Source organism: Erinaceus europaeus, chromosome X, assembly GCF_950295315.1.
Source record: "Erinaceus europaeus chromosome X, mEriEur2.1, whole genome shotgun sequence".
Classification (NCBI taxonomy): Eukaryota; Metazoa; Chordata; class Mammalia; order Eulipotyphla; family Erinaceidae; genus Erinaceus; species Erinaceus europaeus.
In genome coordinates, this window is record NC_080185.1 from 77772964 (window position 1) to 77791951 (window position 18988).

The 18988-nt window shown below is 39.1% G+C and overlaps 1 protein-coding gene across 4 annotated transcripts in view; it reads right to left on the minus strand.

Moving 5' to 3' along the window:
- EDA (ectodysplasin A) overlaps positions 1-18988 on the minus strand; it is a 620747-nt gene that overhangs the window by 174122 nt on the left and 427637 nt on the right. For all 4 annotated transcript variants that reach the window (XM_007530749.2, XM_007530748.2, XM_007530747.2 and 1 more), the window contains exon 2: positions 18868-18973. In XM_007530749.2, the coding sequence (XP_007530811.1) occupies positions 18868-18973 (106 nt within the window). The remainder of the gene's footprint in view (positions 1-18867; positions 18974-18988) is intronic.

Here is an 18988-nt window from a genome sequence, read left to right on the forward strand (position 1 = left end):
TTAAACAAAAGTAAACTAGTGGGACTATATCAAATTAAAAAGCTTCTGCATAGCAAAAGATATCACCAGCCAAACAAAGAGATCCCTTATAGAATGGGAGCAGATCTTGATATGCCATATATCAGACAAGAGGCTAATAACCAAAATATATAAAGAACTCACCAAATTCAGCAACAAAAAACCTAAGGAAAACTACAGTGGTTACCTAGGGAGTTAGCCTAAGTATTTAATATCTCAGATTTGTATTATGATCACATTCTGACATTCTGGGCTTAAATTCTTTAAGCTGATCTAAAATATATTTGTACGTATATATATATATATATTTTTTTTAATATTTTATTTTATTTATTTATTCCCTTTTGTTGCCCTTGTTGTTTTATTGTTGTAGTTATTATTGTTGTTGTCGTCGTTGTTGGATAGGACAGAGAGAAATGGAGAGAGGAGGGGAAGACAGAGAGGAGGAGAGAAAGATAGACATCTGCAGACCTGCTTCACCGCCTGTGAAGCGACTCCCCTGCAGGTGGGGAGCCGGGGTTCGAACCGGGATCCTTATGCCGGTCCTTGTGCTTTGCGCCACCTGCGCTTAACCCGCTGCGCTACAGCCCGACTCCCTGTATGTATATATTTTTAAATAAATTAGTTGCTTACATTCTTAGGCCAGATAGATTAAAACCATTTGGCCCTATCAGTATCTAAGATAATGTTATTAGTAGGCATCTTTAAATGTAGTAAAACATAGTGAGGTCAGTATAATAGGGTAAATCATAACCATTAGATTTTCAAAGAAAAACAACTCCTACCTAATTTGGTTACAAAAGTAATTAACTATTGCTATTTTAAATTTTCACTAAGACTAAAAGTAACTCTTCCCATTCTAACATCTTTATTTCTCCTATTGCTGGAACCTGTGCTCATATTTCCTGATGTTTTTTTCTCTCTGATGCCTTGCTGTGTTACACTGTCTCTATTGACCACCATACCATGTTATGCTGCTACTTGTTACTGCAGATTGTCTCCAGAGATGCCAAGCCTGAGATATCAACCTCTCAGCTCCTCGAATTTGGTGAGAGCTTTCCTAACACATGGAAATACCTAGCTTCATTTCAGATGGCACATTTCTAATACAGTTACAGATACTAGCTATAGGCCAGGGCCTAGGGCACTGGGTACAAGTGTACATGTACCCACAAGCATGGGACAATTATATACCTCGAAGTAAAAGTGCTTAATACCCCTTCATGATTAGATTTAGACCTAATAAGCCCAGGATTCTAGTAGAATTGCCTAAAGAAGGCAAATTCTCTAATCTATTTATTGCTTAGTTCTAAATACACTCCTATCCTACCCCTTACTTCAATTCCTTCAATCACTCTATCTACTCTATTAGCTATGCAAAAGGAAGGAATTAAGAAAAATTTCCATAATTTTAAATATCTTCTGACAGAGAATCAGCATTATTGTTAACCCTTGATAAGCTTTAGAAGAAATACTGCAAAACTGGCCAAGAGATACACTAGCAAAAATTATATATCTAGTAAAGGACAAGGCCTCTATGACAACCTTTGTTAGAATCATCAAATAAGTAAATGCAGAAAAACTCGAGGCAGAGATCCTATTATAATCTTGGGTCTATTTCCTCCCTAACTTGAGGCCAAATCCGATTATTTGGAAAAACAAAGGAGACACAATTATGTAACTACTGGGGAAAAGCCTAAGTTTGTCAGATAAAGAAGTGACTACAAAAGCTTGATAAGGCAAGAGACTGGCTCATATAAAGATGGCCTTTTTGGCCACTGTCAGGCCACTCAATAATCTGGGGTCCTTGACTAGGAATCATTGATTCCTTCTTAGATAATATAGGCCTAGACTTCTGGTAGATCCCTCTCTCTACCATCACTGTTCACACCCATTTGGAAAGTAACTATAAGCCCTTTTGTAGCCTCTTTAGGATCAAACCCTCAATATGAAACATAAATGGTAGTAACTTCCCCATTCTCTGAAGGGAGACTGGGTAATCTCACTCTGTCACTTGAAGACTAGCTCTAAAATAAGTGCAGCCTAGAATGTTCCCAGCTAAGACTATGGTCTGTGTTCTAAAGGGACTCAGGTAGTACAGGCTCCTGTACTAAATATGAATGGATATGAGTCCTGGGTTAGATCATTGTGGCAAATAGTTAATTACATTTATATATCTTCAATTTTGTGAGCAACTCTCTGCCCTAATTTTGATTTCTAGATCTACTCTCAATTCTGACACCATCTTCCCAGACAGTTCAGAGTAGGAACTCTGGGTCAGCAGTGGGATAGGGGTGCACTGGGTGGGCAGACAAGAACTAAAGAAGAGTCTTATAATCCATATTTGGGCTGGTAAACAGAGTACAAAAAGGACAAAGGAAACAGGGAGATTGACTGGGGGGGGGGGTTGCTTTGTTAGTTTCCAACCCCCACACCAGCTACTCCTGGTAGGACTCCTGTGGAAGGAATTTCTTTAGCAAGATTCCTGGATCAGCAGGGGTCTCTTTCAAATGTGTCTCATTAAAAAGACATTAAATGGAACTGGAGTTCTGAGTGACAGGTTACCTGACCAATCAAGGCCTCGGTCTTGCCTGGTGTGTCATTCAGGGATGTCTTTCAAAGGACATTAAAGGTAGCAGGAACTCTATCTCTATCAGGGCCTCGGTCTTGTCTGGGTAGAGTACCTGTGTTTTTCTACTAACACTTGAGTTTGCCTGATAGTTACTGCTTATAATTGCTTATTTTAGCTTGATTCAGGAAGGAGATGGAGCTGTGTGGAGCTGTACTGGTTCAATCTGCAGACTGACTGTTAGGGATTTTTATTTAATTTTATTCTATTATTATTATTACTTTTGCTTGTCTCTGTACTCCCTCTCAATTTGAGCAAATATATCCATTGCTGCTTCTTTTATTTATAAGTGTTTGGGTGTGCTACCCATTTGGGAGGAACTTTCCCCTCCCTTTCTCTACTTCTCTTTTTCTTTTCTTAAAGCTGATCTGAAAAATCTCTTTCCTTTCACTGCTATTTTTTTTTCTTATTCACTGGCACTCGTTCTTGAATTACCTTGTAGAGGAAGACTGACTGAGAGTAGACTCTTTATTCTTCTTTTCTCTCTCTATCCCCCTGTGTCTCTCTCCTCTTTCCTTTTCTTTCTCTCTCTTCCCACTATCTCAAGAATTTATAGTTGACAAGTTATTCTCATACTTGTCTATTCTTACCTTTCCTTGTTTCTTTTCTTTATTTTCTTTTTCTTCCCTTTTGTATTGTTGGTTTAGTTTTTAGAGTGGAGGCATTGCTTGACTATCTGGCATTGTTTGAACTGCATTAATCTTTGCTTTGGCTACTATTGTACTTTCTGAAGTTTGTGATTTCATCTGAGAGAAGATTCTAGTGTGGCATACACTCACACAGCACAACTGAAGAGCGACAGGAAAGAAAAATACAAACAACACCTATTTAAAAAAATGGTCAAATAGAAAGCAAATAAAACTGCTAGCACCATTAATCAGGACAGGACCCCAGAAGAAACTTCAAATAAGTCAGAAGCAATTATAGATAAGAAAAGTGTCCAAACAATAATGGAACTATTAATTACAGAAATGAGGGTGACTATTGAATAAAGGGCTATCAGAAATAGGGAAATGACAGATGAGACTATCAAGAAAAATACAAGCTAAATCAAGGTAATTAAAGAACTGAAAGCCAAAATAACTGAGTTAGAAGGACAACTGACAGAACAAGCTAATACTATAACTGAACTGAAGAAGGAAGATGAGGTTAACATGAGCAGAAAATAGAATTAGTCAGACAGAGGATGAGCTAGAGAAAACTAAGAAGGATCCCCAACAACAAAAGTCCTGGACCAGATGGCTTCACAAATGAATTCTACAAAACTTTCAGGAAACAGTTAGTACCCATACTTCTTAAGCTTTTCCATAAGATTGAAGAAACAGGAATACTCCCTTCCACCTTCTATGAAACCAACATAACCCTGATAACAAAAACAGATAGGAACACAACAAAAAAGGAAAACTACAGACCAATATCTCTGATGAACATAGATGACAAAATATTGAACAAGATCTTGGCCAACCGGATACAACAGCACATCAAAAAAATTGTTCATCACGACCAAGTGGGATTCATCCCAGGAACGCAAGCCTGGTTCAACATACATAACTCAATCAATGCATCAATAAAAGCAAAGACAAAAATCACATGATTATCTCAGTAGATGCAGAGAAAGCCTTTGACAAAATCCAACACCCATTCATGCTCAAAACTCTACAAAAAAATGGGAACAGATGGGAAATTCCTCAAGATAGTGGAATCTATATATAGCAAACCTACAGACAACGTCATACTCAATGGACAGAAGCTGAAAGCATTCTCCCTCAGATCTGGGGCTAGACAGGGCTGTCCACTGTCACCATTACTCTTCAACATAGTGTTGGAAGTTCTTGCCATAGCAATCAGGCAAGAGAAAGGAATCAGAGGAATACAGATTGGAAGGGAAGAAGTCAAGCTCTCACTATTTGCAGATGATATGATAGTATACATAGAAAAACCTAAAGAATCCAGCAGAAAACTACTGGAAGTTATTAGGCAATATAGCAAGGTGTCAGGCTACAAAATCAGTGTACAAAAATCAGTGGGATTTCTTTATGCAAACACTAAATCTGAGGATGAAGACATCCAGAAATCACTCCCATTCAATGTTGCAGCAAAATCAATAAAATACTTAGGAATAAAGCTGACCAAAGAAGTGAGAGACTTGTATACTGAAAACTATGAGTCACTAATCAAGGAAACAGAAACTGATACCAAGAAATGGAAAGACATCCCATGCTCATGGATTGGAAGAATAAATATCATCAAAATGAATATTCTCCCCAGATCCATATACAAATTTAATGCAATACCCAACAAAGTACCACCAAGCTTCTTTAAGAGAATAGAACAAACACTACAATCATTTATCTGGAACCTGAAAACACCTAGAATTGCCAAAACCATCTTGAGGAAAAGAAAGGTAAATGGAGGCATCACACTCCCAGGCCTCACACTATATTATAAAGCCATCATCATCAAAACATGCATGGTACTGGAACAAAAATAGGCACACAGACCAATGGAAAAGAATTGAAAGCCCAGAAATAAATCCCCACACCTATGGACATCTAATCTTTGATAAGGGGACCCAAAGCATTAAATAGAAGAAGGAAACTCTTCAATAAATGGTGCTGGGAAAACTGGGTTGTAACATGCAGAAGAATGAAATTGAACCGCTTTATCTCACCAGAAAAAAAAAATCAATTCCAAATGGATCAAAGACCTAGATGTCAGACCAGAAACAATCAAATACTTAGAGGAAAACATTGGTAAAACACTTTCCCACCTACACTTCAAGGACATCTTTGATGAAATAAACCCAATTGCAAGGAAGACTAAAGCAGAAACAAACCAATGGGACTACATCACATCCAAAGAAACTATTAAACAAAGAGATCCCTCACAGAATGGGAGAAGATCTTCACATGCCATATATCAGATAAGAAACTAATCACCAAAATATATAAAGAGCTCAGCAAACTTAGCACCAAAAAAGCAAATGACCCCATCCAAAAATGGGCAGAGGATATGTACAAAACGTTCACCTCAGAGGTGATCCAAAAGGCTAACAAACATATGAAAAACTGCTCTAGGTCACTGATTGTCAGAGAAATGCAAATTAAGACAACACTGAGATACCACCTCCTACATGCCATGTAAGAATGGCATGCATCAAAAAGTACAGCAGCAACAAATGCTGGAGAGGCTGTGCTGACAGAGGAACCCTTTTGCATTGCTGGTGGGAATGTAAATTGGTCCAGCCTCTCTGGAGAGCAGTCTGGAAAACTCTCACAAGGCTAGACATGGACCTTCCACATGATCCAGTAATTCCTCTCCTGGGAATATACCCCCAGGACTCCATGACACCCAACCAAAAAGATGTGTGTACTCCTATGTTCATAGAAGCACAATTCATAATAGCTAAAGCTTAGAAGCTACCCAGGTGCCCAACAAGAGATGAGTGGTTGAGAAAGCTGTGGTATATATATACAGTGGAATACTATACAGCTATCAAGAACAATGAACCCACCTTCTCTGCCCCATCTTGGACAGAACTAGAAGGAATTATGTTAAGTGAGATAAGTCAGAAAGATAAAGGTGAGTATGGAATGATCCCACTCATCAACAGAAGTTTAGAAAAAAGATCTGAAAGGGAAACTAAAAGCAGGATCTGACTAAATTTCAAGTATGGCACCAAAGAAAAAAACCTGAGGTGAGAGGTAGACATGCAGCTTCCTGGGCCCGTGGGTGGTGGGGATGGGTGGGTGGGATGGGATACAGTCTTTTGGTGGTGGGAATGGTGTTTATGTACACTCCTAGTAAAGTGTAGTCATATAAATCACTAGTCAATTGATATGAGAGGGGAAAAATTAATTGTATGTCTTGAAGTTTTTAAAACACAGACTGAGTCTTCTTAACATATAGGCTGTGTATTTGATATGTGGACCCTCTCAAAAGCCTAGACAAAGTAGATCAGAGGCAACCAGTGGCACAGCTATTTACAAGATACTGGGTAATATACAGCAAACCCTAACAAAAGGACTTTTTAAAGTTAACCCAATTCCCAAATAATGTGATGATAAAATTAACTATCCATTGTCTTTTTGAACCCTAAGACAGAAGGAACCTCACATCTCCACTATAGAGCCTATATTTCTCCCAGTCCTGGAACCTTAGGATAGGGCCCAGTTTCCCGCATGCCTTTCCGAATCCATATCAAATAATATTGCATCAGCCGATCGCAACCTAATCAATGCAATGATTGCCACCTCAACATGCTTCACTTCAGACTGTGTCCAGAGACATCAGGTGTGGAATGGCAACCCTTCAGCTTCATTACTCAGGTGAGACCTTTCCTTTCATAGTATTCTCTAATTCCATCCCAGGTGGATCACTTCCTAACGAAGTCCCAAGACCTAGATATAGACCATGTTCTGTGAGAGAGAGCATATGTTCACACATATCCATAAACAAGTGCAAAATATATATCTGAAATCAGAAGTACACTAGAGTTTGCAGTGAGTATCCACCAACACTTCCTCTCCACTATTCCAACTTTTCAGTCCATGATTGTTCAACAATTTGTTTGGCTTTGTATGTTAACTCTCTTTTCAGTCACCAGGTTCCAGATGCCATCAGGATGTCGGCCAGGCTTCCCTGGACTGAAGATCCCACCAATGTGTCCTGGAGCTCAGCTTCCCCAGAGACCCATCCTACTAGGGAAAGAGAGAGGCAGACTGGGACCCTGGGTCCATGCTCCCAGAGGGATAGAGAATGGGAAAGCTATCAGAGGAGGGGATGGAATATGTAGACTGGGTGGTGGGAATTATATGTAGTTGTACCCCTCCTGCCCTATGGTTTTGTTAATGTCTCCTTTCTTAAATAAAAAATAAATTAAAAAAAAGAAACTAAGAAGGAGGTAAAATAGCTAAAAAAAAAAGAGATTGAGAGACACTGAAAACAACAACAGATACATATGGGATAATCTCAGAAGAAGTAACATTCACATAATTGTCTTACCAGAGGAGAAAGAGAGGAAGGGGAAATAAACATCCAAGAGGAAATAATAGAAGAAAACTTCCAGTCCTAAACTGTAGGGAAACTGTGAGGATATGGTTGAGCTTGGTGGAACCTCTCATTGAAAGATGGGTGCCTGAGTAACACAGTCTTCCTGTCAGCTTCTCTTAACAGAGATTGAGCATGGGAGAGAACAGCCTTCAGGTTCAACTTCACCTGTCAGACTCTCTGCCTCACAGTGACTCTGCATTCCCAATACAGTAGCTTAATTCCTTGTCTTTAAACCAAATGGTCTGCTCATTCAAAAGCTACCAGAAGTTATCATACCTGACCCATATTCTCTCTACCCTCAGGACACCTCTCTGTCTGCTAGCCATTGATAACCCTACTTCTTCATTCCCAAAATGGCTCTCCTGCGTACACAGATGCTATCAGAGACACCTTTTCTCACTTCTTTGTTCTTGTCCTTCTGAGTAAGACTATAACCAAATATCACCCTCCTGATACACAAGGACCCCAACACCCATGCACATCAAAGCCTAGTTTCCTCATTTCTTAGATCACTCACCTGATAGTTTTCCCAACCCCTTACCTCTCTCTGCCTCCTTTCTGCTTTAACCATATATGGTTCTGCAACCCCTTAAATGCCTTGCCTCTCTGATCAATAAACAGATCATTGGTATCAGCTTGGTCTCCGTGTATTCTCTTGTAGCATTACTAGCAATAGACACAGAGTGAGTTCTGCTAAGACTCATCCCCTGCTGCCTAGACCTCCGCATCTGGTGCCCTTTAGGATCATGATTAGTCAACAATTTTTATGGCTTTATATGTTAACTATTTTTCAGCCACTGGGTTCCAGATGCTACCATGATGTGAACTGGACTTCCCTGGGTAGATGACCTCACCAATCTGTCCTGGAGCCCACTTCCCAAGGGCCTGTAGCACTAAGGAAAGAGAGAGACAGGCTGGGAGCATGGATCAACATGTCAATGCCAACATTCAGTGAAGATGCAATTATAGAAGCCATACCTTCCACATTCACACCCCATAATGACCCTGGATCCATACTCCCAGAGGGTTAAAGAATAGGAAAGCTATCAGGGGAGGGGATGGGATGTGGATCTCTGATGCTGGGAACTGCATCCTTTTTATCCTATGGTCTTGTTAGTGTTTACATTTTATAAATAAATAATTTTTTTAAAGTGAGGGGCGGAGCCAAGATGGAGGACTGAGAAGTAGCTTCTGGTCTGAGTTCCAACAACAACTGCTGGAAACGGTAGGATTCTTTGCCTTCAGCAGAACAGTGAATTCGGGGTCCTAGATGTGACACCAAGGGGGTGAATATAGCCCAGTCTGGGTTAGAATATAGAGGAAAAAAGAAAGGAAAAAATTTTTTATTCCCGAAGTGCACCCCTGCCCCCCCAAACCAGACCCTGGGTGCCAGAAAGCTGCTACCTAGCAGGATTACCTGCTGAGCTTCTTTCTTTATCAAGATTCCTAGCTCAACAGTGGTTCCATTTCAAGTCTATTCATTTCTGAAACATAGAGCCCTCTTTCTTTCTAAATGGTCAATTGGATCTACAAAAGGGAAAGACTGCCCTGAAGTGTTTTTTTGTTTGTTTGGTTTTGGTTTTTTTGTTTCGTTGTTTGTTTTACTTTCTTAACAATCAGTTTCCTCTGCTCAGTTGGTTTGAGGCAATCTGAGACAGGGTTTTTTACCCTGCTCTAATTTATTATTAATATTATATAAAGGTGTATCTCTTTCTTCCCCTCCTTTAGGTTGACCAGAATTAACTCTTAGTGTATCTTCTATTGGTAGGGGACTAGGCGTCTTATTCATTGGGAGAGTAACTTGTTTCTCTACTCCTAACTCCTCTACCCATTCTCCCCTTCTCCCTCCTCCTAGCTAATTAAAAAATAAAATAAAAATTAATTAATTAATTAAAATCTTTCATTTCACTGCTCCTTTATTACAGTTCTTTTTCTTATCTTTTTTTCTTTTCTCTTTCTTGTTTTTCTTCTTGCCTTCTTCCTTCCTCCTTCTTCAGCTTTCTGAATTCACTGATACTCATTTGTGAATTATTTTGGGGAATAAATCTGACTTAGAGTGGACGCTCTATGTGTGTATCTCTGCTCTAATTCCCTTTCTCCTCTTGCTACACCTAGAATATACAGTGGATAGTAGATTTGCATGATTGTCTATTCTTGCTATCCCTTTTTTCCTTTCTCTTTCTTCTTCACTTCGACTTGGCTGCTGTTTTTTCACGGACTGGAGACATTGGCTAAATGGTAGTGGATAAACTGCTTCAATCCTTGCTTCAGTTGCTATTTTAATTTCTGAGGTTTGTGATTGCATTTGTCATAAAGGTATTTAGTACAGTGTTGCTTGTATTCAAAACACAACAACTAAGGAACAACAGAACATAAAAATAAGAAACACATTAATAAAAAAGGGTAGATCAAGAACAAATAAAAGTGCTACTACAATGAAGGAAGACAATAGCTCAGAAAAAACTACAAATCAGGAAGAAGTAACCATAGATAAGAAGAGTGTGCAAGCAATAATAAACTTATTAATCACAGAAATGAAAACAACTTTAGAGGAAAGGAATGGCAGTATTAGGGAAACAACAGTTGAGACCCCAAGGGAAATATTGATTGTCTTGAGGCAATTAGAGAACTGTAAGCTGAAATACATGAACTGAGGAAAGAAGCTGGGGAAGGCAAAGCAGACTAACAGAAGCAGAAAACAGAATTAGTCATACAGAAAATGAGCTAGAGGAAACTAACAAAGCGGGGAAAGAGCTCAAAAAGAGATTGAGAGACACTGGAAACAAAAACAGAGACATATGGGATGAACTCAAAAGAGGTAACATTCATAAAGTTGGCCTGCCTTAGGAAGAAAGAGAGGAAGAGGAAATTATAGAAGAAAACTTCCCAGACCTGAATAACAGAAAGGACATTAAAATTCAAGAGGCCCAGAAGTTCCAAACAGAATCAACCCAGACCTGAAGACACCAAGACACATCATAGTCACAATGAGAAAAAGTAAGGATAAAGAAAGGATCCTAAAGGCTGCAAGAGAGAAACAAAAAGTCACATACAGGGGAAAACCATTAGACTATCATCAGACTTCTCCACTCAAACTCTAAAAGTCAGAAGAGAATGGCAAGATATCTATTGAGCCCTGAATGAAAAAGGGTTTCAGCCAAGGATAATATATCCTTCTAGACTTTTGTTCAAACTAGATGGAGAGATCAAAACCTTCTTAGACAAACAACAGTTAAATGAGGCAACCATCACCAAACTGGTCCTGAAAAAGGTTCTAAAAGATCTCTTATAAACAAGAACTTTACTATAATACTTGCCATATATCAGAGCAAATAAAAATTCGTTGAACAATGGCACTACAATACATTAAATCCACAATATGAATAAATTTCAATGGCTTAAACTCACCCATCAAAAGGCACAGAGATGGGGGATGGATCAGAAAACATAACCCAACCATATGCTGCTTGCAAGAATCCCATCTGACACAACGTGATAAACACAGACTTAAAGTGAAAGGATGGAAAACTATCATACAGGCTAATGGACCACAAAAAAAGCTGGAACAGCCATTCTCATCTCTGACACAATAGATTTTAAATTAAATAAAGTAATAAAAGATATGCAAGGACATTACATAATGATTAGAGGATCAATCAGCCAAGAAGACTTAAAAATTATTAACATCTTTGAATCCAATGAGGGAACATCTAAATACATCAAGTACCCACTGAAAGAAATGCAGAGATACATCAATAGTAACACAATAATAGTGGGAGATTTTAACACCCCACTCTCACACTTAGATAAGTCAACAAAGCAGATAATCAAAAAAAGACACAAGAGAATTACATGAAGATATGGTCAGACTAGACTTCAGGACATTTTAAGACCCCTTCAGCCCCCAAAACTGGAATACATATTCTTCTCAAATCCACACAACACATACTCAAGGGTAGACCACATATTAGGCCACAAATACAGCATAAATAAATTCAAGAGCAGTGAAATCATCCCAAGTATCTTCTCAGACCACAGTGGAGCAAAACTAACATTTAACAACAAACAGAAAATTATTAAAAGTCACAGAATTTGGAAACTAAACAACATACTGCTTAAGAACCACTGGAGTCACTCAAGCAAGAAATTCAAATGTTCCTGGAAACAAATGAAAATGGAGACACAACCTACCAAAATATTTGGGACACAGCTAAAGCAGCATTGAGAGGGAAAGTCATAGCCATACAATCACATATTAAACAAAAAGAAAAAGCTCAAATCAACGACCTTACTGCACACCTCATGGACTTAGAGGAAGACGAGCAAAGGAACCCTAAAGCAACCAGAAGGACAGAAATCACTAAAATTATAGCAGAAATAAACAACATTGAAAATAAGAGAACCATACAAAAGATCAGTGAAACCAAATGTGGTTATTTGAAAGATTAAACAAAATTGACAAACACCTAGCCAGACTCACTAAACAAAAAAGAGAGAAGACTCAAATTCATAGAATTGTAAACAATAGAGGAGATATCACTATGGACACCACAGAAAATCATGCGAAATTCTATGAAGAACTAAACGCCACCAATATAGAAAATCTGGAAGAAATGGAAGAATTCCTAGAAACATATGCCCTTCCAAAACTGAACCAAGAAGAACTACAAAACCTCAATGCACCAATCACAGACAAAGAAATCGAAACAGTTATTAAGAATCTCCCCAACAACAAAAGTCCTGGACAAGATGGCTTCACAAACGAATTCTACAAAACCTTCAGGAAATAGTTAGTACCCAACTTGTAAAGCTTTTCCATAAGATAGAAGAAACAGGAACACTCCCTACCACCTTTTATGAAGCCAACATCACCCTGATACCAAAAGCAGATGGGACACAACAAAAAAGGAAAACTACAGACCAATATCTGATGAACATAGATGACAAAATATTAAACAAGATCTTGGCCAACCGGATACAACAGCACATCAAAAAAATTGTTCATCACGACCAAGTGGGATTCATCCCAGGAACGCAAGGCTGGTTCAACATACATAACTCAATCAATGCATCAATAAAAGCAAAGACAAAAATCACATGATTATCTCAGTAGATGCAGAGAAAGCCTTTGACAAAATCCAACACCCATTCATGCTCAAAACTCTACAAAAAAATGGGAACAGATGGGAAATTCCTCAAGATAGTGGAATCTATATATAGCAAACCTACAGACATCATACTCTATGGACAGAAGCTGAAAGCATTCCCCCTCAGATCTGGGACTAGACAGGGCTGTCCACTGTCACCATTACTCTTTAGCATAGTGTTGGAAGTTCTTGCCATAGCAATCAGGCAAGAGAAAGGAATCAGAGGAATACAGATTGGAAGGGAAGAAGTCAAGCTCTCACTATTTGCAGATGATATGATAGTATACATAGAAAAAACTAAATAATCCAGCAGAAAACTACTGGAAGTTATTAGGCAATATAGCAAGGTGTCAGGCTACAAAATCAGTGTACAAAAATCAGTGGGATTTCTTTATGCAAACACTAAATCTGAGGATGAAGACATCTAGAAATCACTCCCATTCACTGTTGCAGCAAAATCAATAAAATACCTAGAAGTAAACTTGACCAAAGAAGTGAAAGACTTGTATACTGAAAACTATGAGTCACTATTCAAGGAAATTGAAACTGATACTAAGAAATGGAAAGACATCCCATGCTCATGGATTGGAAGAATAAATATCATCAAAATGAATATTCTCCCCAGAGGAATATACAGATTTAATGTGATACCCATCAAAGTTCCACCAAACTCCTTTAAGAAAATAGAACAAACACTACAATCATTTATCTAGAACCTGAAAACACCTAAAATTGCCAAAACTATCTTGAGGAAAAGAAACAGAAATGGAGGCATCACACTCCCAGGCCTCAAACTATATTATAAAGCCATCATCATCAAAACAGCATGGTACTGGAAGAAAAATAGGCACACAGACCAGTGAAACAGAATCGAAAGCCCAGAACGAAACCCCCACACCTATGGACATATAATCTTTGATAAGGGGGCCCAATGTATTAAGTGGAAGAAGGAGGCTCTCTTCAATAAATGGTTCTGGGAAAATGGGGGTGTAACATGCAGAAGAATGAAACTGAACCACTTTATCTCACCAGAAACAAAAATCAACTACTAATGGATTGAAGACCTGGATGTTAGACCAGAAACAATCAAGTACTTAGAGGAAAACATTGATAAAACACTTTCCCACCTAAACCTCAAGGACATCTTTGATGAAACAAACCTAATTGCAAGGAAGACTAAAGCAGAAATAAACAAATGGGACTATATTAAATTGAAAAGTTTCTGCACAGCCAAAGAAACTATCACACAAAGAGACCCCTCACAGAATGGGAGATCTTTACATGCCATACATCAGATAAGAGACTAGTCACCAAAATATACAAAGAGCTCAGCAAACTTAGCACCGAAAAGCAAATGACCCCATCCATAAATGGGAAGGGGATATAAACAGAACTTTCACTCCAGAGGAGATCCCAAAGGCTAACAAACATATGAAAAACTGATCCAGGTCGCTGATTGTCATAGAAATGCAAATAAAGATAACACTGAGATACCACCTCACCCCTGTGAGAATGGCATACATCAAAAAGGACAGCAGCAACAAATGCTGGAGAGGCTGTGGGGACAGAGGAACCCTTTTACATTGCTGGTGGGACAGTATTTTGGTCCAGCCTCTCTGGAGAGCTGTCTGGAGAACTCTCCCAAGGCTAGACATGGACCTTCCACATGACCCAGTAATTTCTCTCCTGGGAATATAGCCCCAGGACTCCATAACACCCAACCAAAAAGATGTGTGTACTCCTATGTTCATAGCAGCACAATTCATAATCTAAAACCACGAAGCAACCTAGGTGCCCAACAACAGATGAGTGGCTGAGAAAGCTGTGTTATATATACACAATGGAACATTATGCAGCTATTAAGAACAATGAACTCAACTTCTCTGACCCATCTTGGTCAGAGCTAGAAGGAATTGTGTGACCTAAGTCAGAAAGATAAAGATGAGTATGGGATGATCCCACTCATCAACAGAAGTTGAGAAAGATCAGAAAGGGAAACTAAAGGCAGGTTCTGACTAAATTGAAAGTAGGGTATCAAAGTAAATACCCTGAAGTGAGCAGGAGGCTGGTCATGTGGCTTCCTGGGCCGGCCGGGGGGTTGTGGGGGTGGGGGCGGGTGGATGGGATGGGACACAATCTTTTGGTGATGGGAATGATGTTTATGTACACACCTATTAAATTTTAGTCATATAAATCACTAATTAATATGAGAGGGGGAAAATTGATTGTATGTCTAACAACGGGACTTTTCAAAGCTAACCCAATTACCAAATAATGTGATGATAACAGCAATAATCCATTGTCTTCTCGAACCCTAAGACAGCAGGAACCTCACATTTCCACTATAGAGCCTATACTTCCCCCAATCCTAGAACCCGAGGGTAGGGCCCACTTTCCTGTATGCTTCTCCCAATTCTTATCAAATAATATTGTATCCGCTGATTGCAACCTAATCAACGCAAGGAGTGCCACCCCAGCTCCCTTCACTTCAGACTGTGTCCAGAGACTTCAGGTGTAGAACGACAACCCTTCAGCTTCATCACTCAGGTGAGACCTTTCCTTTCATAGTATTGTCTATATCTATCCCAGGTGGTTCACTTCCTAACAAGGTCCCAAAATCTAGATATAGACCAGGTTCCAGGAGATAGAGCATATGTTCACACGTATCCATAAACTAGGGCAAATATATACCTGAAAGCAGTAGTACACTAGAATTTGCAGTGAGTACCCCCCAACACTTCATCTCCACTATTCCAACCTTTGGGTCCATGATTCTTCAACAATTTGTTTGGCTTTGTATGTTAACTCTCTTTTCAGCCACCAGGTTCCAGATGCCATCAGGATGCTGGCCAGGCCTCCCTGGACTGTAGACCCCACAAATACATCCTGGAGCTCAGCTTCCCCAGAGACTCACCCTTCTAGGGAAAAAGAGAGGCAGACTGGGAGTATGGATCGACCAGTCAACTCCCATGTTCAGCGGGGAAGCAATTACAGAAGCCAGACCTCCCACCTTCTGCAACCCATAATGACCCTGGGTCCATGCTCGCTGAGGGATAGAGAATGGGAAAGCTATTGGGGAGGGGATGGGATATGGAGATTTGGTGGCGGGAATTGTGTGGAGTTGTACCCCCCCATCCTATGATTTTCTTAATGTCTCCTTTCTTAAATAAATAAATAAATTAAAAAAATTTTTTAAAGTTTACTACCCAGAAAAATATAATACTATATACTATATATATATATTATACTATATACTATATAATATACAATATATACTATATAATATGTACTATATAATAATGTTCTGTTGTTAAAAATGATGAACTTGCCCTCAACTTGGATCAACAGTAGTAGAGTATGTTCCATCTTCTGAATGGAGGCTGGACAACATACTCTATGCTATATCTAAGGAAGATGGGTCAATAGTTGGGCAGCTTGGAATGTTCCTACTCATAACCACAGAATGTGAACTCATATATTCAGGGATGCAGAGATCATATAGGCTCCTAAGCTGAATATGGGCCCCAAATCACATCAAATCGATGGGGTTTACAGTCAACAATATCTATACACCTTTCCCATATCAGGGAGCTACTCTTCCCTGATCCAGCTTGCTGGTGCTTTTTCCATCCATGACATTATCTCCCCAGACAGTAACTTGCATTCACCTGCATTTTAGATTTCAGGCTCAGGGAAAACAAAAACAAAAAACAAAACTAAACTAAACAAACAAAAAACTAGTATAGCCACAGACCCTATGGAATATAACTAAAAAATGCCTATTAGCTATCTACAAAATGGACGCCCCCCCCCCCCAACTCTTTATCTGCACTATTCCAGCCTTTACGTTCATGATTAGTCAACAAGTTGTTTGGCTTTATATGTTCACTCTCTTTTCAGCCGCCAGGTTACAGATGCTATCATGATGACAACCAGACTTCTCTGGACAGACAACCTCACCAATATGTCCTGGAGCTCTGATTTCCCAGAACCCTGACCCATTAGGGAAAGAGAGAGGCAAGCTGGGAGTATAGATCGACCTGTCAATGCCCATGTTCAGCTTGGAAGCAATTACAGAAGCCAGACCTTCCACCTTCTTCATCCCACAAGTGACCTTGGATCCATACTCCCAGAAGGTAAAAGAATAGGAAAGCTATCAGGGGAGGTAATAGGATATGGAGTTCTGGTGGTGGGAATTGTGTGGAGTTGTACCCCTCTTATCCTATGGTTTTGTCAATGTTTCCTTTTTAGAAATAAAATAATTTAAAAAATGATGAAGTTGTCTCTTTTGCATCCCCTTGGATGAAACTTTAGAACATAATGTTGAGGGACTGTGTGGTGGCACACCTAATTGAGCATAATGCTCAACTACAGTGCTCAAGGACCTGAGTTTGAGCTCCCAGTTGGTCCCCACGTGCTGGGGGAAAGCTTCACAAGTACTGAAACAGTGCTTCAGGTGTGTCTCTCTGTTTCTTTCCCTCTCTACCTCCCCCTTCCCTCTCAATTTCTTGCTATCTTTATTAAATAAATAAAGATAATAAAATTTTTTAAAAGATCATAATGTTGAGTGAGATAAGCCAAAAACAGAAGGATGAATATCAAATGACCTCACTTATTAGCGGGACTTATGGTAGGGAGGGGGAGGGAGAAACATGAACTGGATAAGCAAAGGATTCTGAGAAGGGAGGGTGAGGAAGGAAAGAGAAAACTTCCAGGGTTTGGTACACAATGAGATCGTACGCATATGTCAATGAATCTACTGTAAAGCATAAACCCCCTCAGTAAAAAAAAAAATATATATATATATATATTGCTGTTTAGCCCACTAGACATATATTTTTGGCATATGTAGTCACACGTATGGTATCTTTGAATCTAGATGGCTTTGAAGCAACTTAGAGATATGCATTCTAAAAAACTTCTGTTCCAAAGAGGCAACATTCTGTTGTGTCACCTGACAGTGATTTTGAAATATAATTATTTAAATATTCTGCTTAGGATCCAGCACAACACTTTTTTAATGCTCCACAGAATGTATTGAAAGTTAATACATATTTGTTTCATCCTCAGTAGATGCATTTTTCCTGGAATAGCACAGCCTAGTTTCAGGTGCAGCCAGCATAATCAATTAACATTACAAATACTGACAATTTGCAAGATTCTGGTGTTATACACATAAAAATTAATCCCTAACCTTAAGGAACGTACAGGTAATTCCTGAAGTACTGATTAATATTTAAGCATAATAGTTGATACCAATACCAACCCAACTAGCATAGCATAAAAACCTGCCAGTTTTAATAGGATTGAATCCTCTTGGTGGATCTCGTTCTTTTTTTTCTTTTTTAGTATTTTTTAAATATTTATTTATTTCCTTTTTGTTTCCCTTGTTTCCATTGTTGTAGTAATTATTGTTGTTGATGTCATCATTGTGGGATAGGACAGAGAGAAATAGAGAGAGGAGGGGAAGACAGAGAGGGGGAGGAAAAGATAGACACCTGCAGACCTGCTTCACTGCCTGTGAAGCTACTCCCCTGCAGGTGGGGAGCCAGGGGCTCGAACTGGGATCCTTAGGCAGGTACTTGCACTTTGCGCCACGTGTGCTTAATCCGGTGGATCTCATTCTTATGGAGTGTGATGGACAGAAACAAATGTTATCATGATTCTCAGACATAATTAAAAAAGTACTAAAGGAATCTGGGTTGCAAGATTCTTATAAAATCAGTTGTATGCAAAAGGTCTGATTGGCAGTTTGAGTCCATCTTCCACCACAATAGAGGAAGCTTTGGTGTTGTGATATATTTACCTCTCTCATTTTCCATCTGAGAAAGTTGACCTGGAGTCAACTAGTGAAACTCCGGTGACAATAACAAAAAGGATTGATGACTGAAGTTACATTGGAAAAAACCATCTGCAATATTGGATTGATGGACAATGCATGCAATATGCAATGGTGAAAATAATTAAGAAATTAATTCTCACATTATCTAATGTGATAGTGGATTACCCAAGAAGGCTTACCATCTGTTCCTTCACTTCCTTTGCTTCTTTTATTGCGGTGAATATGTCTACTTCCCTCTTCAGAGTAGGATTTTTCTTCAGGAAAGAAGAAATTCAAAAGGGCCATCTGTAAAAATAACAG